Source organism: Drosophila persimilis, unplaced genomic scaffold (assembly GCF_003286085.1).
Source record: "Drosophila persimilis strain 14011-0111.01,24,50 unplaced genomic scaffold, DperRS2 tig00000124-arrow-pilon, whole genome shotgun sequence".
Taxonomy (NCBI): Eukaryota; Metazoa; Arthropoda; class Insecta; order Diptera; family Drosophilidae; genus Drosophila; species Drosophila persimilis.
The window spans coordinates 12,077,207-12,102,262 of NW_020825294.1; the positions used below are offsets into that span (position 1 = coordinate 12,077,207).

The window sequence follows — 25,056 nt, forward strand, 5'->3', positions numbered from 1 at the left end:
ATGTGCTCGCGTAGCTGGGACCAGAGACGCCGAGACACGTGCAAGGTCGCACAGAGAAGCCACTGCTGAAGATGACGATCCATTCACCAGTCGACGTCAGGGCACTGTCTCCGCAGAGTTCGTTTAAAAGTCGGTCGTAAATTTTAATAACATTTAGCCACATGCGTAGAACGGCCCCCGTCGGTCATCGGAGGATCAAAAGTGAGAGAAGAGAAGACACTTGATATTTAATCTCGGTTTTCTGTTTTTTACGGCAAGTGAACGAACCAAGCGGGGTTTTTCCTCGTCAAATACCAAAATATCAACTTTCGAAAGGCCATCACAATGCAAAAAAGTTCTGAACATTATGTGTGTCTTGATGAATTGTATCAATTAAGTTTAGGGCTGTTTAGTATTTGTTTACCCCCGAAAAAGATTCTCGAACCGGTCCGCCTCTCCTACGTATTATCCAAACGAGGGCAATTAAAACCGTTTTTCTAAGCAAGCTAGCAGTATACTTGATGATATGATATCAACAGATTTAATTTCGGGATCTGTCCATCTTCAGGAGGGGGTTTGGCCGCACTCGCATTTTATTTTTGTTTGCGACGAGGCCAAAGCCCTCACGGCGACTTTGAGGCCCGATCCCAAGGACGCTGCTCAGTCCAGACGGAACTAAAACAACTTTCTAATAAAAAGTCGCCCGTTCTTGTTAATTTGTGATTTAATTTTCTTCGACTCCGATTCTCCGATTTGGACTCCAAAGAGAGCCGATACGTCTCCATCACCGTCTCTGGGTAGAACCAGTTCCAGGCCAAAGAATTCACTTAGATCAGCATCAGCCTGAAGGTCGTCGGCTTTATAGACAGCATGTGCACACCTCTAACAGAGGGCGAGGGCGGAGACGGTGGCACAAAAGGTGGCACTGCACTTACACGTAAATATGTACATGCATTCGTAAATTCGTATCTTAAACCATAATTTGTTAAAAATTGCCATTGAAATTGCGCTTGCAACTGCTCTTGCTCTTGGTCTTGTCGGAGGGTGGTTCACCAGACTCAGTCGCACTCTCGTAGGTGTTATTCAAAAGCATACTCGTACATTCTCATTGCAAATATATTGTGTTTTATTTTGTTCTTGACTTGGATTGTCTTTCGGGTTGTGCAACCGCGCGCAATTACAAAGCGGATCTCTTGATCGAACCTAATTGTCGTCGGGTCGCAGTCGTAGGGTCCAATTATATAAAATTAGTTCAAACAAGAATTTTCATGATCACCAAGATAGTAATTTAATGGTAACAAAATGCCTTTGCAATAGGAAATTGTTGCTTAAGAATATTAAAATTAAAAAAAAAATCTCTATGTACACAGATAAAAATATAAAGTCAATTAAATATGTTTTACAGGGATGATGCAATATTTCTAGAACTAATCATATTTTGTGAAGGATACTTCATTATCATTTAACAAAGCAATTAATACAACAAATGAATTTTATGAATTTTGATTATCTAAAATCGCAAATATGTAAAAGAAATTATTACTAGTACAATGCTTTTATCTTTATTTATAGAAACTTCTAGAAATTTATACCCTGCAGCTTTTGTGACATATATATTAGAATATCTTCATTTCGGCTTGCAATTAGTAGTCAAAATGCATATTATTTCCTCTCATATTGCTCCCTCTCTCTTTTATCGTACCTCTTTTAACCGATAAACATGAATATTCATTGAGCACATCCTCATCATCGCGGAAACTCATATCGGTAGCACTGATAACCCATAAATCAGAGATATTGCAAACGCCCATAGCCACAGCGCCACGCAGCGCACAGATCGATCGATTTCGATCGCGCACATCTGGAGGAATGGCCCAGTGGCAGCATTTACGCAATGATGTCGTGGGGCAGGCATGAGCACCCAATCGATGGTTGGAGAAGGGTGGTGAGGGGTGCGGGGAAGGGGCAAGGCAACAAATTTCTGCGACCAGCGCGGCTTGCCCAATTAAAACAATATTTCCCGTGGCGATGGGGGCGGGGCAAAGAGTTGGGCGAGGGGGACGTTCGCATATTTGCTGAAATTTAATTAATTGACCCAAAACGATGGTGACACAACGGCGGACGACAAAAGATGGCAACGGAGCAAATGGAAAAGCTCAAAATGTATTTTCGCAATTCTTCCGTCGCTGGTGGCTTGGCTGAGAAAAGCCACGAAAGACGTTCCACATGTTGCCAAATGTGAAACTCTGCTCTAATGAACGGCAATCCAGTCGGCGGTTTTTGAAGGTCATCGCCAGCCAAGTTGTCCATCGCCAAAATCCGAACGAATGCGTCTGCATCGCCGCATAGTTGTCGTCCAATTGCGAAATTAATTTGGTTTAGTTTTGGCTGTTATTTTTTCGATTTTGCCAAAATGCCTGTCTATTTGACAGCCAAAGTTTAAATCAGAAAAACTTGCACCAGTTTCTCGAACAGAAAACTGTAAGCTCAAAACCCAAAACCCAAAACCCAAAACCGAAGCTCCGATTGCAAACGTAATCGAAGTCGCAGTCGAAGTCGAAGTCGAAGTCGGAGCGGACCAAGTCAAGTGAAGCGAGCGTCTTTGGCAATCTGGAAACCCCAGGTACTCGGAGGCCCTCCCACCTGGCCTCTTCATGTGTGCCTTCTGTTTCAGCCTGCCCTGCATTTGGCCGGCTGTTTCATTTGGCCAGCAAACTGCAAATAAAATACTCGTTACAGCCACAATGCATAGCCCCAATGCAATTGCAGTCATTGACGTGGTACATGATCCGATTTCAGCTAAATGCCAAGTCTATTGAACCCACGATGATACTCGTATGTTGTGGCTTGAGACATATGGATGAGCAAATCAGCATGGTTATGGATATCATAGTTGAGCTGCCCTATCCATAGTTAGCCCCATGCTCAACTCAAATATTCTTCCTCATAGTCCAGATCATATCTGAACATCAATTTATGTTTGACTCCGTTGACTTCTGGCTGTTGGTCTCCGCCCCATATCGCGGCGCATTCAAATTGCAAACAATTAAGCCTACGAACGCTACCGCATCACAGTCAGTCGGATTATGCAATTGTTCAATGAATTATGGCTGGTATGGCTTGGTCTGATGTGGTCTGGTCTGGTCCACGGGTGTGTTTCGCACGAAAGCGAAGCGAATCCTTTCACCTGCCTCCAAACGAAACAAAAGACTCAGGCAACGAACCCGAGTCCACAATGATTTCTCATTCCCTGGCAATTTCCGTATTGAAAGTGTTTCTCTGGGTTGTGGACACGGACACTCCTTCAAGTTCTTTATCTATGCCGCGAACTATGTCAAATGAGCCAAGTGGAGGCACCGCCTTTAAGGGGCATTCAACAATCTAATAGTCCCCCAATTGAATAGGAAAACATCTCTCGGCTACAAAAAAAAGGCTAAGCAGCGGCAGCAGACTCCCAAATCTGGCTAAACTTTCGGCCACTGCTGGAGTCCAGTTACGAGTCCAGCTCCGACTGAAACAGGTCGAGCTCGAGGAGCCAAAGCTCTGAATAGTTGCATAAGTTTTGTTGTTGCTGCTGCTGCTGCTATTGCAGTTTGGGGCTTTGGAAGTCACTCAGTTAGTGTGTCACTGTGGCATTTGCAACAAGCAGTTAGTGGCTTGGATTTGGATTTGGATTGCTTCGGTTTTCTGCCACATTTCCATCTCCAGCCCCCACTCATTGTCTTCTGCGCGGCGCTGTTGATATTAGTAATTTTGTATTTCACATGGTCGTGGCATGATATGTTGTGGCAGCCAATCATTTGCCTAATTTTTCATTGATGTTCGTGGGCGTAGCCGCGTGGTAAAGGCAAATCATTTGTCTAGTTTTCCAATGAACTGTGACGGCATGGAAGCCAAGAATGGAATGTCAATCGAGCAGTCGAGTCTGTCAGTTAGACCGATTTAGTTAGCTCTTCCTAACATCAAATATTGAGAAGTTAGCCACAAAAATATCTGATTTACCAAAAGAGCATCCTGCATATATCTGCAAACAACAACAAAACTGGGCTTCGATATATATTTTTGTATTTAACTCTTTATTTACCAAGTGTCGACGTCCTTCGACTCCCCTCCAGCCAGATATATCTACGGATCAGTTCTGCTATTTCCCCTTTTCTAGTGACACATCCATTGTTATAAAACCCACACTAGAAAAGGTTTTCTTTGTATCGGGGTTTCGCCTGGGAATTGGCCTGCTCTGCTTGCCACATTAAAACATAAATTTACATCACATCTCGGGGTGTTACACACCATCTCGAGACTCACACTCGAGACTTGCTCAAGAAATCTAAGACGAGAAAAACGAAAAGCCAACGACATAATTCCCAGGCCGGCAAGTTTTTGTTTTCTCCGTTTCTGTTTTACTAGTAGTTCTGTTTTTCTGTTTTTGTGATCTTATTGTTTGCTATGTTTTTTTTCACTAATTGCTGCGGAGGTTTCGTACGGCCAAACAATGGCTGGAGTTCAAAATGATTTATTTATTTATTTTTATTGCCAAACACGAGCTCGGCGCAAACATGAAAACGAAAAAAAAATGCTAGTGAAGTACGAGATATAAATGACAATGTTAAAAGCCAATTGTTATTTATTTCAGAAGAATTCTCGACTGTACTGATGGGAATTAAAGAGCTAAGCAGTGCCTGCTCAATTACAAGTCACTCGTATATCCAAGCAAGGTAGCCGCAATACTTTTAAAAGGATCAACAAACATATCTTGTTTAATTCCTCGAATTACCAATAATTAAACTCCTTCCGCTAAAGCCCGAGAAGAAATGCTTTGCTGCTCCTGAAGTGACAAAAAAGATTGACATCCACTCACGATCCGCCTCAATTAATGTCTTTATTTGCGTTTATTTCAGATCTTTGGCCAGCCTAATTCGCTTCTCAATGCACGGTGGCTTGTAGGTCTTGGTGTGGGCGGAGAGGAGGGCGTGACAGCCAGTTCTTTGCTAGATTTATCCGCCGGCTTTTGGGCCTGCCTCTCAGGTTCTGTCAGAGGCCAGAGTCTGGTTCCGCGTGCATTTCGTGTTTGGCTCTGATCGAAGGTGGTGCTGCGGTATTGTCTTGGTCTGGTAATTCAAGGTCCAAAGCGGGGCCGGGCCCCTAACCGCATTGGGTCAATTACATGGAAAATGTCAAATCGAGAGAATCATTTTAGCTATTTTCGTTTCCAGTCCATTGTTCGCGCCTCTAATTCAGAAACAAATTTCTGTATATTTCCCAAATATATTACGGTCCGAAATTTAATAGCCAACAAGCGTTACGAGAGGTCATCATTTTTGTTGGTTTAGGAGGGTGTTGAGGTCACAGCCACAAATTAGGCAAAACAGTAGCGAAAATAGTGTCGTGTCCATCAGCACCAGCCTGCAAATCAAAAATGTGTGTCTCTTTTTGACCTTTTTGCGGACAATTACCATCAGAAAAAGAGAGGCACAAAAATTGCCCCATGTAAACAGCTTTTTTCTAGACAATTTTCTTTGCTAACCAAACGTGCAACCGAACAAAAAACAGAAACCAAATTAAATGTCGAAGGTTTTGCACGATTGTCTTCGACCCGCAGTGCGCAGTCCGCAGTCCGTACCAGTCTGTGTTTTTCTGGCCATTTCAATTGACAAATGTTACTTGTCTGCACCAGACGCCAGCCCCAGACCAGACCAGACCAGACCCCGCTCGAACCTAGCTCGAACCCAGCACAACCTCGAGACCACAATCACAATCCGAAAGACTTCAGCTCCAGCACGAAATCGGTGATTTCGTTGATGGCCCGGCAGAAGAAAATCTTTTGCCACTTCGCATTCCGATTTCAATTCCGAAAATTTGGGTCAAATTGTGTCGCTCGAGCGTCTCGTTAATTATGATAAATTTCGGTGAACTTAGGCCCGGATTGACCCTGGCAGATGTAGCAGCATGAAGTACAAGCAATACAAGTACTAGCCGAAAACTCAATTAACTGCTGCATTTACTTTTAGTAACGTTAGCTCTGGCCTTACCTTCGCCGCTTCCTTTCGGGGCTCGTGATTATGATAGATTATCAAACATAATGTTTGCAGGTGAGTGATGAGATCTTAGGTGTAGGGAAAAGGGTGATAATGTTCCTTGATTTGATATCTTTCGAGTAGAGTTAATAGATACAATTGCCTTGCTGTGTGTGTACTCAGAAATTTCAGTGAGTAGAGTCAAATCAGTCTACAGAACTCAGCAGACATTCTCCGGTTATGCAATCCACTTAGCACCAATCAAATTATCAATCTGAGAGACTCCGCTCTAGACAATTTAGGAATCAACTCACATGCCATTAGGCCGCAATTAGTTGGCTTCCACACAAAAAGCTGTTCCACAGTTTCGATGAATGAAAACCAAAGAAAACTTAATCACCTTTCGAGCATATTTGCACGGATCAGACGGCGAAACATGTTCGGCATTCGATTGACAAATGCGAGGCATCTCAAATCTGGAGCAGCCGTGAGCGACTGTGCGGGACTACAGATATCTTATGCGAGTGTATATTAGATTATACATTAAACTCGCAGAGGTGAAAAAAGTTTCCAATTCAAATGCCAAATGACAAATGTTGGGCAGAGATCGATAAATCGATCGCTTGCCCTATAACATATGGCTGGACTCGCAGCTCAAATCGTTAATTACCATCAATATATAATACGTTAATCTGCTTCGCAAAAAGATATTTCAACAAATACGTTTATTTTTGGGTTGATTGTTTCGACTGCCGAAGGAAGAATAAAGCTTATGGAAAGACGCTAAGACAAATGTGAATATCTTTATTTTTATTTATGTATTTTTTTTGTACTTCACTCTGCTTTACTCCCCTAATTTATGGCCTGCTAACACGAAAGGTGTTTGCTTTGCTGTGCTGTCCCAGATTTAAATCATTTGAATTTTTAATGGAAGGGGTTTTCCAAACAATTCTCCAGAGCAGAAAGAACCACTGAAAGTAGTTCTAAACGAAATATCATCATCGTATCTCAGACTTACCATTCCCACAACAATTTTTGTTTAGTATACAAATTTATTTTAGAGAAAAAATCCCCTGCGATCATTAATTTTGGGCGTGTATCAAGAAAATCAAAGATTAAATAACATTAAAACCTGGAAGACTAGTTTCAGACATCAATAGAAGTCAATACACTGCCATAAAAAGAGTCCAACAATTAATGAGATTCTTCTACTGGACGGAACAAATGTACATTTATATGTGTGTGGAGTAATAAACAGATTTAGTTTCGATTTCTTTTTGGGCAAACATGGAGTATATGTTACAACAAGTCTAAGAGGATCTCTTAGCTCTGAAAAGCTAATAAATGCAGCTACTATCAATTAGAATTTTAACGTAACTTTAATGAACAAAATAAAATTTGAAAAAAAAATCGCACATATGTACAACATAAAATCGAAAGAAGGTAACTAATTTAAGAAAAATACTGCAACATTTTCATAGTTAGAAGCCCATTTAATTATTTAAACCCATTATAAATTTATTTGGGTCAGCTTAGCTTAAAAAATAATTTTAAAATTCATTTACAACTTTACATCTAAATGTTAACCTCTTCACTCTTAGCCTTTCACACACCCTTTGAAGCTTAGGATACTCTTGGCAAGAGTATTTATTTTACATGCAATTTGGAATTAAGTTGGCTTTTGTTTTAGCTTGAGAACGAGTCCGGCGTTGACGTCACACGAGTTTTAATTAAATAAATTAAGCAGGCGATCGGCCAGTGAACGCAAAATGTCAAATATCAGATTATCTAATGGAAGATGCCCCACCTCCCTTGTTGAGCGACTCTAATATTACTTGTATCTTATGCTAATAGCTGTCAGATGTATCTGCATATTCGCGACTGTTGATGAGACGGCAACGTTTCTATTTTGATATTGAATATAATAACATATTATCATAATTGGTTTGTCAAGATGGAAGAGTTCGCAGTTCCTGCAACGGCCACAAATGGTCTACTTTCTAATTTATTTTCAAAAGAACATCGTATCCATCTCATAGGGGAACTTTTTCAAATTTGACTCCACCCGGCGTTTTATAGACTCCAAAGCATTTTAAGCGCCACACACTTTCAAACATTTTGCCTTGGTAATTAGCTAAAGAAGACCATTAAATCATTAAACACATTAGCAAACAAATAAAAAAAAGGAATGTCGGCAGAGAGGCTTTGCTATTAGCTATTGTAGAGACCTTTCTTCGTTATAGCTATAGCCTACACTTAATCGAACTCCTTTAAAATAAGTGAAATGAAATGAGACCTTATATCTTCTTCAGAATAACCTTACAAAATGATATTACACAATAAAAAACTCTTTATTTGGAAAAATTTTTCTAATGGTGAACTGGAAATCACTTTTTCAGTAACATTGAAATTTTAAACCATATTGAAAGACGGTCGACCAATCCCAAAACCCTCCTCAAACGTTTTAGGTACCGGGTATTTAAGTAGAAAACAACTCGGCTAGTTTGGATCTTCGATCCATCTCTGTCCATTTATTCCAATGTTGGCGAGTCAACAACAAAATGAAAGTGATCTAGAAAAACCATAAAAGAAGGCAAACAAAGAAACCCGACTGAACAAAACAGATAAAGGCCCGATGCATAAACTTGAACTTGAGCTCGGGGCTGGGGCTGGGGCTGGGGCTGAGCTCTTTCGATTGTTGATTTCGTTTTGGGTCTGCATAATTTATATGGAAGCTCGCACGTCACCCGCACGATTGCAGTGCGGTGGTTCTGCTGCTACTGGGGATGTGCTCTTGCCAGGGCACAGCACAGCCCCACCGTCGCCAAAGCGATGGCTAACCACAAAAGAAGCGCCACCAAGGGAAGGCCTACCACCCGCCGGTCCCCTCGCCGCCTCCCGCGAATGTGGTTCAACTTTGACTCAGAGCCCGCGCCACCGATTGTGATGTAGATGTAGATGTTGATATTGATGATGGACGACCTTCGCCTTCAACTGCACATTACAAAGCCCAATACGCCAGCTGCCATTATGTTCGGACATTATATCAGCAATTAATTTAATGCACATAAATCTAGCGCTATTTTTGTTGGTTGCTCGGAGTGTTCTCCTTTATGATCGCTGTGGTCTAGTCATTGTTCACACGTTCCATTTACATGGCCATTGGCGAGTATTTCCTAGGCAGCATTAAAATGTCAAATTACCAACACACAGACAGAATCCTCCACAGACAAGACCCATTCAATCAATGCACCCATATCGAGGTTCGGGCTGAGTTTTGCCAAAAAATTAAAAAACAAAAAAAAAAAAAAAACACTGAGCAAAACACAAATCAGAGATCAAAAGTTCAGTCACGAAGCCCCCAGAAACGAGCCCCACAGAACCAAGCCTGGCAGACTCCGCGGCGCATGTTTTCCAGCGGAACATTTACATCGAATGTGCAACTGCAGTAGCAACAGCAACAGCAACAGCCACTGCAACTGCAGTCCAAAGTAGTGGAAAGTGATGTGTGGCTAATGTGAATTTGACTTATGGCTATGGAGCATATTTTTCTGTGCCTAATTTCATGATGGAAGTGATGGAAGTGTTACCGGTTGGATATTAACCAGCAATGCCAGAACATAATTTACGGCTGGTAACGCCTTCTCTGAATCAAGCATTTCAGGGGACATGATTTCCAAATCTTAGCCCGGTGCAACAATAAAGTGAAAAATGGTTAATTACTATTTACTATTAGTATAATATTATGTACAAGAATTCGGCTGTTAATTTATATCAACTTTTAGTGAAATATTTTAAGGTCGTTTCTTCAATTATTATCGACTTGTGGCCCAGGTACTCGCGCCCTAACAACTGCCAGTGGGAGAAGTCAGCTCGACTCTAGTACGCTCACACGGATTCTCACAGACACGCACTCACACAGGCGCATGGTCACACGAACGACACGTACAGTGTACGTGAGAGGCACCCCCAGAAGAGCTTTTCGTGGAAGCGTTTCCTTCGGGCCATTGCTCACACAGACGGAAAACGAGCGAATGAGAGAAAGGGAGAGAGCAAAGCAAAGGAGCTTTTGGTCGGGCTGCTGCGCAAACGCCTGCAAGACTCGATCTTGGCTCGCGGCGACTGCGCAGCCACCGCAGAAGACAGACCCGCAGTAGCATCGGCCATATAAAAGCTCGCGACGTCTGTGCGATATTATTCAGTCTACTGTTGCGGGTTGGTGGAGACATACGAGCCCCTCTTGATCCAAAGTTGTTAAGTGCAAAACCCAGTGCAAAATGAAATCCATGGTATGTTCGGTCCCAGCTATTGAGTGTTCTGTTCCAAAGTGATTCCAAGGCATAGCTACATTAAAACAAAAGCAACCGAAATCGCGCTTGGAGAACTCGATCTTGGTTAAAGTTGTTTTTAAATAACATTATTTATGGCATAGCCCAGTCCGATCGGTGTGGTAATTCGAGTGCATTTGAAATAATTCAGACAAGTAAACTCGTTTGAGGTTAATTTTTGAAACCGTTTCTTCAAAGGAGACAGGAGATAAAGCGAATGTCGATACTTTTAAAAATGCTTTAAAATTACTAAAAAACAGTTGTTGGTCGAACACACATTTAATAGAATTCTATTCTATTCTATTCATTGTCGTTAAGTGGTGTTAGATTGCAAACATTTTTTGTTAAATTTTAAAGTACCTATTTCACGTATTGTAAGAATGCTAATAAAAAAAAGTTAATTTTCCAACAAACATCATTGCCAAGTTCTAAAAATATTTGTGAAATATTCAGGACCCAACAATCAACTGATATTTTAAAACCAAACCAAACTGTTGGAAAAACCTTAAGCTTTAACACGCTCAAGGCTGTTCCCACCTGGTAGACCAACAACCTATTTTTACTTTAGCCATTCCCTTTGTAAATGTCTATTGCACTGACACGAATTGCGAATCTGATTATTTAGTCGCCACGCCAAGAGTATATCCAAATATTCCAATCACCCACAACATTGCTCCAATTTCGAGCCCCATTACGTATACGCCGCATTGCCAATATGTTTGGCCGCAAATTCACTTGCGCGCCTAACCTGGGGCACCATTGAACTTGGCTGGTTGCCCAGTAAGCTTTCCAGCCATTGCGTAACCGTCATATTCCAAATTATGGGCTGACAGGCGGAAGCGGGTGTAGTCGCTGTTTGCATAACCCAACCCATTTGATTTGGCCAGCCCGATTGCGGTCAACGCGTTTGACTTTAATTTATTTGTTCGCTTTCCTTTGTCCATTGCAGCTCATTTTCGGCCTTGTGGCCATGTGCGTGCTGGTGGCCAGCGCCAGCGAGGAGGCGCCCAAGAAGGCCGCCGAACCCGCCGAGCCGGCAGAGAAGAAGCAAGAGAAGCGGGGCATTGGCCACGGCCTGGGCTACGGCTACGGACCCTCGGCGGGCGGTGCCGTTCTTGGATCGGGTATTGGTATTGGAGGCGGACCCATCGGCCAAGCTGTCGCTGAGTTGCCCACCCAGGTGCACACCAACACTGTGATCAGGACCGTGCAGGTTCCTTACCAGGTGGAGCGTCACGTGCCCTATCCCGTGGAGAAGACCGTCACCTATCCTGTCAAGGTTCCCGTGCCTCAGCCCTACCCAGTCGAGAGGATCGTCCATGTGCCAGTGAAGGAGATCGTCAAAGTGCCAGTCGAGGTGCCCCAACCCTACCCAGTGGAGAAGGTCGTCAGGGTTCCTGTCAAGATCGCCGTCGATCGTCCTTACACCGTCCACGTTGACAAGCCCTACCCCGTTCCTGTCGAGAAGCCCGTACCCTACACCGTCGAGAAGCGCGTCATCCATAAGGTCCCAGTCCATGTGGACCGACCAGTCCCCTACAAGGTGGCCGTCCCAGTGCCAGTCCATGTTGAGAGCCATGTGAAGCCCGCCGTTGCCGTCACCCACACCGTCGCCGCTGCCGCTCCAGCCTACATTAGCCACGGCTATTCCGGCTACTCCGGCCACGGAATCTCTGGCCACGGAATCTCCGGCCACGGAATCTCTGGTCCCGGCATCGCCTCGTACGGCGTGTCCGGACACGGAATCTCCTCGTACGGCGCCTCCGGCCACGGCGGCTACCTCCACAAAAAGTAGATCCAATTGCAACACTTACGAGGGCCACTGGAGAATCGAAGTCGGGTGAAGGCGAGCGCATAAGCAAGTCGACATTATCAAAATGAAAAATAGGCCAACAACCTGGACCCTGCCACCCAATCTGCCACCCTCTCCCCCGCCAAGCAACCCTCAACGTACGACTTAAAATTTAGTTTTAGTTTGTGATAACAGCCGAAATTCTTGGAGGATCTGGGCCAGGGGAAGAGCTTTGACAGGCGCCGTCGATGGGTTAATCCAACCTAGAAAGCTTGCCCCGCCCATCCGGGTCGCTCTGCCAATGCCTGTCCCCTCGCCTTCCCCCTCCATGTGTACAGTTCTTTTGTAGACAGAGACGGAAAATCAAACAGCAGACGAGTTGCTCCTTCGACTTTTTCATGAAAATTTCCTTTCTATGAAATGTTTGTACATATTTAAATAATGTAAATAAAAAGAAAATTTGAAAAAATAACATAACCAGAATTAATTGGTGCCAAAAATGTAAGAATATTGTTGTACTGATCTGATGCGTTTTTCTCTTTAATTAAAATTACCGATTTCAATTGTACTAGGTTTTCCGTTATCATGGGAGCAATATAAAAACTCATTGAAAAAACCAAAGATTTCTATTGTAACTGGAGACCTTATTTTCAATCGTAGGAGTAATATGTGCGTAAATCTGTGATAGGATGCTGATCTTAGCGGCTTCGCTGTGAATAGTGAGATGTATGTATGATGAATAGTCCACATCCACAGCAGCAATGGGAATGAGAGTGGATATGGACAGAAAATAAACGGATTTCCAGTGACTATGTAGAGACGAAAAGATTAACACCGTGAACACCCAAGTGGGTAGAGCAAACATCATTTTATATAAATATGTCGGGCTCCCAGCGGAATTCCGATCTGTTTCCGTTGCGACACGAAAAACAGCGGATAACTCTGAGTTATAATGGTGTGGTAAGCTCTCAAGCGCAACTGCTCTCTCAGCATTGCAAAACAATCCCCCTAAGACAATTATTACCATTTCTTTCTCTAGCCCACACGCATCATCTCCACCCATTGTGTTCTCTCTAGCGAGTTGTCTCTCTCCACGCACTCTTTCTCTAACACAGGCAATCTCGTAGTGAATTCTTGAACAGAAGACCAAAGTTCACTGAGAATAATATTATGATCCGATACAGGCAAATATTATATCTTATATCTCAATTGATAACGACAGGCAGGCCCGCCTCCCGTCTGTTCCCACAGAAGTTATTTCCTTCTATTTGTTATTGTAAAGTGCTATATTAGATTGTTGCTAACACAAATAAAAGTTATTTGCTTTTGGTTTTGGTTAAATTTATTAAATTAAACTTGGCTGGACTGAGATAAAAGTTGCAAATATTTTGCCAATATAAACCATTTCATGTGATTGCATTGCTAATGAGTAAGAGACTATTATTTTATTCTCACTGATAAAAACATAGCTATTTACTCTAACATGAGTTACCTATCGATAGATGAGTTAGCTCAGCAACTCAGAGTTCGTGTCTCCACTTGCACCTATTCTATTTATTGAGTTGGAAAGCTGATACGTGCGGGTGGTTCTAGCAAAATTTTATAAAAAATCAAATTATGAAAATGGTTAACGCAATGATACAATTTCTTTAAAGGATTCTATTTATTTTCATCTTTTACCTCAGCCATAATTTGTAAGCCCCATAATTTGATTTTCGATACACTAGTTTTTATTGTTACTAGTGGCAATACGATAGGCAGAACAGCGTTAAAATATTCGGAAAATCGAACAATCGCAAGTGAAACCACTAGGCCCATATGCTTATCCTATAAAATTTAAACTCTGACCAAAACTCAACAGTTTAACCCTAGTGTAAACAGTGTATTAGCCAATACCGGACTTATTAGTTTTGTGTAGATGTGTAGGTAACACCCAGAAGGAAGAGTATACATATATCTCCATCCGGCCCCATAAAAGGCGAAATTCTGTGGCATCCACAATGAATGGAGCCACAAATCTAGCAATTTTAAATTGTTATTTAGCAATTTTAGCAACTTTATTATACAACTGGCAATTTTTATATTTTTTTTCAATGTTTTTGTATTTTGTATACCTTTTTGTCATCAACTGCAGAAATTGCGATTAATAGGGTTCACAAAGATATCGGAACATGTATTTAACTCAGTGGCTCGATTATATGAACACCTTGATAGTGTTTGAAAACTCTTTTAATGTTGGTGGTGTTTAAGTAATGGATTCGCAAGGATTGCAACTGATCCAACGCGAGATTATTGTACGTGTAATGGGCGCATGTAAAAAACTAAAAATGTTGCCTTTCGTTCGAAGTCGACCAAAACGGAGGAACAGGAAGCAGTTCTATGCCTGCAAACACACGGCGATTGCCACAAGTAATCATGTGTGTGGAGCAGTTTTCAGCTTGCAAAGTGCACCTACATTATTAAAAATGTATTCGAAATGCAATTCATGGACGACTTTCGAACCAACATAGCAAACTCAGCTTTTAGTCTTCTTTTCGACGAGTCTACTATATCTTTGTCTGTGTATATTTGTTGAAAATTAAAATTTTAATGGTTTACCAATTTTTTGCAATTTTCATAAAAATTGTAGACATTTTTTGAAATTTTTCTTCCCATATCTAGCAATTTTTGCTTAGAAGATTCTGGCAGCACTGCACACAACAATAATGCGGTTTGGCTCGAATTTAGTAAAGGGCATATATACTATGTAGCATTTTTAGAATTTTTTATTTTTGTAATCGAATTATATATTTTGTGTTTATTACCCGCGAATAAGCTTTTACCCCATATTTACTTTTTATTTTACCCGAGAAAAATCTTCTTCCTCAAATTCGGCATTCCGATTTCTGTTTTTTGAGCAACTCCACCGCATTTGCCACATCGCAATTAAATTTTTTGTTTCACCTATTCATTTGTTAAATTTATAATCCAACATCAACAGACAAAAGCTAAAGGACTTTCATTTGTTGATGCAAAACTAGTTCTGCGATGGCTACAGCCTGCATGCTCGCAGCCAGGATCGCTGCATGGGCGAAGCCGAGCTGAAGGTTCTCCTCATACATGTGATCGGCACCATCGGCAACAATCCAAAGGAGATGGATGTCTTGAACAGTGTCTATGTGATCTTGCGCAAGGTTCCCTACGACTTAGATGCTAATGAATATGCTGCGGGATGCAAAGTAACAAATACGGAAACTGGGACAAACAGAGGATTGAAGGTTACTGCTTCACAGACTTTTCATTTATACCAATTTCTACCAAATATTCGCAGACAAAAGTCGTACCGGGCAGAACTAGCCCCTACCTGTTCGCTTATATAACGCCATCTTTCCGAAATGGTTAAAGAAATGGTTGACTTTTTTGTTTAAAGATTAGAAGAAAGAGCTCAAAGCTGATAGAAATCTCTGCCTACCAGTTAATACAAATCTCTTTAATTTGTTTATACACATAGATTAAATAATGGAATCAGTGCTTTGAACGGTTCACTTCTTTTTCACTGTTTGGCTATGTTACTTGTTCCTGCTCTGATTATTAACTTTGAACTAGCACTGTTCCGTGCTCTCGCTTTCCTGAACGAAAGCTCTCCGACGATATCATATCCATTGTTAAAGCTCGGTATGCTTTATAAGCACAAACTTTAAGCATAGCATAGCCAAGCGCTCAGCTTTATACAGTGGAAACAAAGTATCTAAGCTTTACCTTGGATCACTATAAAAAAGTTGAACATTGTATTAAGCCCTAAGCTAGGCAACATCTCTCGACTTACATAAAGAAAGCTCGGCTTAAGCTGCTACTTTTCAAAAACATGCGATAAATGGAAAGCATATTGGAATGATGGCTACTGTGTACCCCAGAGGGAAAAAGTTTATTTTACAGAAGCTTTCTTATCGGAACTCGCAAGTAGAATAAGAATTTGATTCCGTTGAATTTTTTTTAGTTGAATTTTAATTTCTTTGCCGTGCGGACTACTAATACAGCATAATGCTAAAGTTTCTGCTCATATTTTTCCTAAGCATTTTGGCATACAAGATGATAAAGGCCCATCGAGATCCGAATTTGTGCAGTCAGCCCGTTGAAATTAGCTATACCGAAGAGGAATTTACCCCATTAAATGAATATGGACCATTCGCGGACTACTTCAAGAAACTGAAGATAAACGGGAGTCCAAAAAAAGTGGTAAACCATGTTGTGGCATTCAAAGCGCATTGACGGTTTTAATTCAGAAATATTCTCAGACCAAAAAAAAGACGGAAATGCAAGAAATTTGCTGCCCTGGATACATAATGTCCACCGACGGCAATGGAGACTGTCAACCCCTGCTGCAAACCAAAACCGCAAGTGCACTCACAACAACCTCGACTGAGGACACTCATGAAACTGAGACTTCGACGGACTCCACTTCTTGGAGCACCTGGGACGACTCCACTTCCTCGAGCACCTGGGACGACTCCTCCACGGAGTTGCTTACAACTACGGCGAAACTCCTTACAACCCCTACGGAAAAACCAGCTGAATTCGAATTTCCTGAACATGCTGCATATGTTTTTTGTTCCATTTTCATCATTGTGCTAGTTCTATGCCTCGTTTCCTACAAGCGTAAGCAAAGGAAGTACCGAGTGCAACAGGAAAATCATCACGTGAAATTCGATGCCGAAGCGCACAGATCTCTTATATAGTCTGCCCTTTACCTCTACGTACACCTACTTATACACATACTTACATACTTATATAGACTTATACATACATATGTATGTATAGAATAACCAGGAATTTGTATTATAAAGCCGAAAGGGAGAAAGAGAATCAAATGTGCAAACGAATTTAAAATATTAACTCGAATTACTCATTCAAATACTTTGAATCGTAACAAAATTAAAATATGAACTCGAATTACTCATTCAAATACTATGTGTACATTTATTTATACATATGTATGTACTCTTATCAGAAATAATTCAGCTCAAGTCCCATCAGCTTATTTCACAATTGTGAAGTTCGCTCATGAATGGTTGCATACAGCATGCTCTCAGAGGATTGATAAAGCAGTGGCAGTGGGTTGTGTCAATCTCGTTCAAATTTCGATTGCACAAACGATTATTACATTATTATTATTATTATGATGTTCCGCTTGTTTTAAATACAGATACAAATCTCTCTATAGAAAGAACTCTATACAAATGAAAAGCGAAAAACTAAGCCAAGTAACTTTCGTGAATCCAATTCACTCCTTACCCGATGTTACTAAGTTTCCACGCTTAACGAAATGGTTCAACCGTAACGCTTTATCTTGTGGGATTCTTAAATTTGGAAGCAAACTCGGGAGAAAATAAACTAGGGACAACTTATTGTATCTACTCGCCGATCCCTCATCACAAAAATATAATTTCTTCCAATGCTTTCGCCTTGTCTCAGTTGGATATCAATACAATTTTTCAGCTCCCCACCACTCTTTCTTTATTTTACTTTGCGTAGTATTTTTGATCGAACAAATAAAAACTGTCGAATAATCCTTAGCTTTGATTTTTTTCTTTTTGTTACCGATGAATACCGATGATTTTTTAAATATAGTTGAGAATGATAACGGTCCCTGATAAAACTGAAATTTGTAATGCTAAATGTGGAAAACGATAGCAAGGAACGAAAAAAAACATCCAACAAACAAATGAAGAACTAGTCGAAAAACTCGCAAAATTGTCCCCTTATCTCGATATGCATCTCAATATTTTTAAAACTTTCCCCATATTCGATTTGGCGATTCGATCCTCGAAACATATAGAGCTCACGCACACTAGTGCTTATATGTATTTAATAGCTTTACTTAAATATCGCTCAATAAAAGAGTTCGTGCAGCGAAAACCTTATTCGTAGGTGCATTCATTATATTCATTAGAATATTTGCATAATGCAAACTGCCAAAAGTAAGCGTTTCCGACCCCAGTACTTATGTACATATTCTGTATCATCCAAAAATTGTATGATTGTATGAACCAAAACCGAAGATTCATAAGGAATGCATATACATACATATACCAGTAGAATGCAGAAACACGTTACAATCGGATCTATATTACTTATAGCCAGAATGAACACAACAACTTCCCGCAGCGGAATCCACTGCCTCGCTCCCATTCCCTTCCTCGCATGGCTTGTGGGAAGAGACGGAAAACAGATGTAACGGACGGCACGGTATAGGAGCAGCTAGCATATTGGTCAATACGTGGAAAGAGTATAGAAAGAGTATGGGAATAATCTACATAAATCATTCGATTTATGATCCAAACTCTTTTGGCTCTAATTTTAAACCGTTTTCTAATCTAGACCCAATGTTGCTGAGAGCATAGTCTCAGGGCGCGCAGGTCCCATGCTCACCATGCAAGTATTGTTTTAGGATTAGGATTAGGATGGAAAGAGGAGTTAGAAGAAGAAAATCACATGAGTACAGAGGAATTCAGTTTAAATTTTGATGCAGAAAGAGAGACAACGAAACGCTTGCGACTTGCGGTGCTTCATCGGAATTTAAAAGCTGTTAAGGCTGAAAAGCACAATTCACAATGAAAAAAAGAGCAGAGCTATACAAGAATAACATATTTGACTGAGACAACGACTGCCTCACAACCAGCAAGTAATAGGTAGATCTACTTCCGACACACTGCTCTTACTCAATAACTTCATCTTGGGGAACTCAGCGCACTTCTAAAAAGATTTAGAATAAAAACTTAGCAAAATAAATACAAAAATATTCGTGGATAACTTGATATTGTCATTCCATTTAAAACGAGGGGGAACGTTGTGAGTTGCTGCGGACACCGCAACTCTACAGTTATACCCGATACTAAGTCAGTATGGCTCTCCTCCGGCAGACGCCGCTAATATTTAACGACACGACAAAGAGTGCGTGCGAGAGAGACAGAAAATCAGTCTGAGCGTGACGTCGGGCGCTGCGTAGCCACTGCAAATTGATTTGTTCCTTTTGGCTATAAAAATGATCTGATCTGATCCAGATTCAGCAACCTGATAGATATGGTCATTATTTATGATTCTGCGTTTTTAGTTTTCTCGAATGTGCAATATTGTTGATTCAACAGATTTTCGTTCTTTGTGTGGGCGGAAGGGGGTGGGGCGAAATTTTGAGATATACGTTTTATAGTGAGATCTAACAGGAGTGCGGATACTAAATTTGGTTACTCTAGCCATAATAGTCTCTGAGATTTGTGAATATCCCCAGATTTGCATCCTTTGCGGGGGCGGAAGGGGGTGTAGCGAAATTTTGAAACAAACTCGTCTCGGTCTGATATATTAGGAGTGTGGATACCAAATTTGGTTACTCTAGCTTTTATAGTCTCTGAGATCTAGGCGCTAATGTTTTACTCTAAGCAAAGCCGCCTATGCTACGTGTGTGTTAGAGAGAGACAGGGCGAGAAAAAATGAAATTGTTTTCTTGATGCTGGCTATAACAATAATACGATCCAATTCAGATTCCGCAGTCTAAAAGATATCGTCATTCTCTACGATTCTGCGTTTTTGGTTTTCTCGTATCTTTAAAATTGTGGATGCCACAGATTTTCGCCCTTTGTGGGGGCGGAAGTGGGCGGGGCAAAGTTTTGAAATGTTTTTGTAGCAGTGACATATCACAGAAGTCTGGATCCAAAACATCGTTGCTCTAGCTCTTATAGTCTTTGAGCACTAGGCGCTGAAGGGGACGGACAGACGGACAGACGGACGGACGGACAGACAGACAGGGCTCAATCGACTCGGATATTGATGCTGATCAAGAATATATATACTTTATAGGGTCGGAAACGATTCCTTCTGGACGTTACACACATCCACTTTTACCACAAATCTAATATACCCCAATACTCATTTTGAGTATCGGGTATACAAAGGTAAATTCAGGAAAGCAAACGAAATGTATGTACATTTAAAACATTTCCTTAAATCAAATAGGACCAGTAAGCCTTTAACAGTTAGGAGCGCTAAGCTATATAAACAGCTAAAACGTATTGCACGAATGAACTGGACCTGCCTCAAGCCCCAATCGGTTCACTTCACTCTCCACTCTCTTCTCTGCAATTTCTCACATAATTTTGCAACCACTTAAGACCAGAAAAAATCAGGCAATTTGCTAAAAATGAAATGGAAAACAAGTCAGTCAAAATGATGCAACAGTTATCTTATAAAAGGGGGAGTGCTATCTCTGGTTGCCAGCATCGTTTATCGGTTCAATCAATTTCAATGACAAACAGTCCAGAAGGAGCGGGCACGCATTTCAAGTTCGTTGCCTTAGTCTTTTGCTTCGGGAGAACCTGCTTGCACAAATTGACCAACATCAGCAACATTGATCTTGTCCTAACCCGCGAAACTACGCAAGTGCTCAACGTAGATACTCGTATGAGTATCTGAGCGTGCGGCATGTGGCAATGGAGAATGGCGCGACCCAAAAACCAGCAAAGTGAATGCAACAACAGCAACAAGAAACAACAGGCACAACAGCCGTAGCAGACGCAATCAATTAGCGATATGGTGATGACGTCGACTTTGCTATCTGTTATTGTATTTGTTGCCACGTTTCTCTGCTGCCATGCCACCGCTGCCATGCCACCGCTGCCTCATGTGGCGATTGCGTCATGGCGCCATGCAAACCGTCTAATGGTAATTGACTTGCAATTTCTTTCGCCGCAACATTTCGGCTGCAAAGAAATTTTCCAAACTCAAATATGTAAGTTGCAACATTTCAACAATCCAAAAAAGCGAAATAAGCAACCAGCAGAGCGATAGCGCCTGGCAGATAAATAGAAACATGTCTGGATAATTTTTTAACATTTATCATAGAGAATACTCGTACGAGTACGAGTATTTATAAACTATGCCAAATATGGGAGGACAGCTGAAACTTGCAACAATTGCAGTTGGAAAAGTCGGAGACGGGGAAGCGTTGCAAGTAAGTAACTCTTGTGTTTGGGGTGGGGATGTACTTGGATAATGCTTTATACCGAAACGAAAATCTTATGTAACAAGGCACAAAGTTAATACTTTGATCTTTATTAATCATATGAATTGCTGCGAAAGGAGTCATTTTCAGATTTGTCAATTGCTCGGTAATCCGACGTATAAGAAATTCATATTCTAAAACATACGTTATTATATTACAAGCCCCATTTACATTTTCTCTGGAGTAGATTTGATTAATTAGATAACTATTAAAACAACCAAATACGTTATATTGTCTACATTATTAAAAAATATCCTCCTTGGAATATATTATATATAATATATAATATAATTAATTTGCATTAACCACTCCCCAACAACCTACTCCGTTCAATTTGATTATGCTCGAACGGCAGCATTGAACTCTCAGCTTTCTTCGAATTTAGTATGACATTAAATGTTAATGCAAACGTGCTTTTATTGTCCTTTCTCTCTAATTCTCCCTTATTTTCTTTGAAATATTATTTTGGAAAAGCAAGATATACAGAGTTGGAAATTATTATTTGGTTTACAGCTTTCGGAAAATCAGAATTGAATTTTGTAATTTACTTGGTATGTATTTTCGTTCGCTTCTACCGTTACGTCTTGGAAATGACTAAATTTTTAATTTTTCCTTAATTGTGGTTTTTATACCCGATACTCAAAATGAGTATTGGGGTATATTAGATTTGTGGTAAAAGTGTATGTGTGTAACGTCCAGAAGGAATCGTTTCCGACCCCATAAAGTATATATATTCTTGATCAGCATCAATAGCCGAGTCGATTGAGCCATGTCTGTCTGTCCGTCTGTCCGTCCGTCCGTCTGTCCGTCTGTCCGTCCCCTTCAGCGCCTAATGCTCAAAGACTATTAGAGCTAGAGCAACGATGTTTTGGATCCAGACTTCTGTGATATGTCACTGCTACAAAAATATTTCAAAACTTTGCCCCGCCCACTTCCGCCCCCACAAAGGGCGAAAATCTGTGGCATCCACAATTTTAAAGATACGAGAAAACCAAAAACGCAGAATCGTAGAGAATGACGATATCTTTTAGACTGCGGAATCTGAATTGGATCGTATTATTATTATAGCCAGCATCAAGAAAACAATTTCATTTTTTCTCGCCCTGTCTCTCTCTAACACACACGTAGCATAGGCGGCTTTGCTTAGAGTAAAACATTAGCGCCTAGATCTCAGAGACTATAAAAGCTAGAGCAACCAAATTTGGTATCCACACTCCTAATATATCGGACCGAGACGAGTTTGTTTCAAAATTTCGCCACACCCCCTTCCGCCCCCGCAAAGGATGCAGATCTGGGGATATTCATAAATCTCAGAGACTATTAAGGCTAGAGTAACCAAATTTGGTATCCGCACTCCTGTTAGATCTCACTATAAAACGTATATCTCAAAATTTCGCCCCACCCCCTTCCGCCCACACAAAGGACGAAAATCTGTTGCATCCACAATATTGCAAAATCGAGTAAACTAAAAACGCAGAATCATAGACAATGACCATATCTATCCGGTTGCCGAATCTGGATCAGATCGGATCATTTTTGTAGCCAAAAGCAAGAAATCAATTTTTAGTGGCTACGCAGCGCCCGACGTCACGCTCAGACTGATTTTCTGTCTCTCTCGCACGCACTCTTTGTCGTGTCGTTTAATATTAGCGGCGTCTGCCGGAGGAGAGCCATACTGACTTAGTATCGGGTATAACTGTAGAGTTGCGGTGTCCGCAGCAACTCACAACGTTCCCCCTCGTTTGTTTTTATACCCGATACTCAAAATGAGTATTGGGGTATATTAGATTTGTGGTAAAAGTGGATGTGTGTAACGTCCAGAAGGAATCGTTTCCGACCCTATAAAGTATATATATTCTTGATCAGCATCAATAGCCGAGTCGATTGAGCCATGTCTGTCTGTCCGTCCGTCCGTCTGTCCGTCCCCTTCAGCGCCTAATGCTCAAAGACTATAAGAGCTAGAGCAACGATATTTTGGATCCAGACTTCTGTGATATGTCACTGCTCCAAAAATATTTCAAAACTTTGCCCCGCCCACTTCCGCCCCCACAAAGGGCGAAAATCTGTGGCATCCACAATTTCGACGATACGAGAAAACTAAGAACGCAGAATCGTAGAAGATGACTATATCTTCTAGAGTGCAAAATCTGAACCAGATCGTATAATTATTACAGCCAGAATCACGAAAACAATTTCACTCTTTCTCGCTCTGTCTCACTCTAACACACAGGTTTCATGGTCGGTTTTGCCAATTGCAAAATATGAGTTCAAGGATCTCAGAACCTATAAAAGCCAGAGCAACCAAATTTGGTATCCACACTCCTGTGATATCGGACCTTGACCGTTTCCTGTCCAAATTTCGCCACACCCCCTTCCGCCCCCGCAAAGGACGAAAATCTGAGGCAACCACAAATCTCAGAGACTATTAAGGCTAGAGTAACCAAATTTGTTGCACACACTCCTTTAAGATGTCACTATAAAACGTATATCTCAGAATTTCGCCCCACCCCCATCCGCCCCCACAAAGGACGAAAATCTGTTGCATCCACAATATTGCAGATTTGAGAAAACTAAAAACGCAGAATCATAGATAACGACCATATCTATCAGATTGCTGAATCTGAATCAGATCAGATCATTTTTATAGCCAAAGGAAACAAATCAATTTGCAGTGGCTACGCAGCGCGTGACGTCACGCTCAGACTGATTTTCTGTCTCTCTCGCACGCACTCTTTGTCGTGTCGATTAATATTAGACGCCGCCTGCTGGAGGAGAGCCATACTGACTTAGTATCGGGTATAACCGTAGAGTTGCGGTGTCCGCAGCAACTCACAACGTTCCCCCTCGTTTTTTGGTTAGTTTGTAGACATTTGCTGCTGCCTAATTGCGCTACGCTCTATATTGTATGTATATACTGAGCGAGGGGCTCGAGTGGAGTTTTTAAAGAATAAAATTATACATACATTTATCTATTTATATATTTGAAATTTGATATTTGTATTTTATATAATTTTTTTGAAAATTTGGATATTATCTTTTAGTGGACCTATGCACATGGCACCTAGTGATACGAAATACAGAATTTGGCTCTTTTCGAAAGATATCAGCTGTTCTGCTGCTATTTCTGCAACACCTCTCGCTTGGCCATACATTTCATACACAACTTGAGCTCAGTGCGACTCGGGAGGCAGCAAAGCCAAGAGCTTTGTTAAATAGACTTTACGAATGTAAAGCGAACACGCCAACAATTTATAAATTGCTTGGACGAGGACGAATGTCTGCCCACTATAGTCATACTCGCAGTACCATAGGCCACGTTAGAGCATAATTTGTACAGAATTTACGCAATTTACACCAACATTAACTAGGGGCTGGCATTTGATTGCCAACTTTGTTTTGGCTTTGGGTGTTGTTGTAATTATGAACAGAAAAACAAAGACGGATTGTAGAAGTCCAAAGCGAAACCGAAAGTGAAGTCTATATTTAAAATAATTTCCGTTGCAAAAGTGACGACAGCCAGCGGATTTTCCTCATAATATTTCATAAACACTTTTGCGGCCTGTGCAATATTTTTGACTAAGTCAATGGGTCAACTAAGTCTTTCGGTGGAGAAACCTGATCACGCCCCTCGCAGCTGTGAGCAGCTCGAAACTGGCCAAAGGCAGAATTATTACGCTAATAAATAGTTTTCCCTTGACTGGTTTTTCTGGCTCTCTGGCAAAAATCTGCATAAACTCGCAGGTGGGTCGCAGTCGAAGTCGAAGGCTCAACTTAGCTTCGACTTCCTTATTCATCGGTTTAGCTTGATCCCCGTCCCCGAAAAAGAGACTTGAAGCCGCAAACCTGATTAATTGCATCTCATGGCGAGCGGGTAGCTTTTCATAACCTACCCTACATACATAGATACATACC

At 41.2% G+C, this 25,056-nt stretch overlaps 3 protein-coding genes across 3 annotated transcripts in view; 2 read left to right on the top strand and 1 right to left on the bottom strand.

Moving 5' to 3' along the window:
• The window catches only part of LOC6598008 (angiotensin-converting enzyme), a 49,593-nt gene that overhangs the window by 12,172 nt on the left and 12,365 nt on the right, over positions 1 to 25,056 (bottom strand). The window lies entirely within an intron of this gene.
• On the top strand, positions 10,220 to 12,585 carry LOC6598010 (chorion protein S38). The gene is made up of 2 exons (XM_002023199.2): positions 10,220 to 10,282; positions 11,271 to 12,585. Exons 1-2 carry the CDS (start codon positions 10,271 to 10,273, stop codon positions 12,114 to 12,116), a joined length of 858 nt encoding a protein of 285 aa, XP_002023235.1. The 5' UTR covers positions 10,220 to 10,270; the 3' UTR covers positions 12,117 to 12,585.
• On the top strand, positions 16,121 to 17,035 carry LOC113565464. The gene is made up of 2 exons (XM_026987529.1): positions 16,121 to 16,328; positions 16,388 to 17,035. The coding sequence occupies exons 1-2, from the start codon at positions 16,134 to 16,136 to the stop codon at positions 16,826 to 16,828; spliced, it is 636 nt and encodes a 211-aa protein (XP_026843330.1). The 5' UTR covers positions 16,121 to 16,133; the 3' UTR covers positions 16,829 to 17,035.

Excerpts from the sequence above, each read along its gene's own strand:
- LOC113565464 (XM_026987529.1), top strand. The coding sequence starts at position 16,134 with ATGCTAAAGTTTCTGCTCATATTTTTCCTAAGCATTTTGGCATACAAG. Across the intron at positions 16,329-16,387 it reads ACGGGAGTCCAAAAAAAGTG|ACCAAAAAAAAGACGGAAAT; the intron begins GTAAACCATGTT and ends AAATATTCTCAG.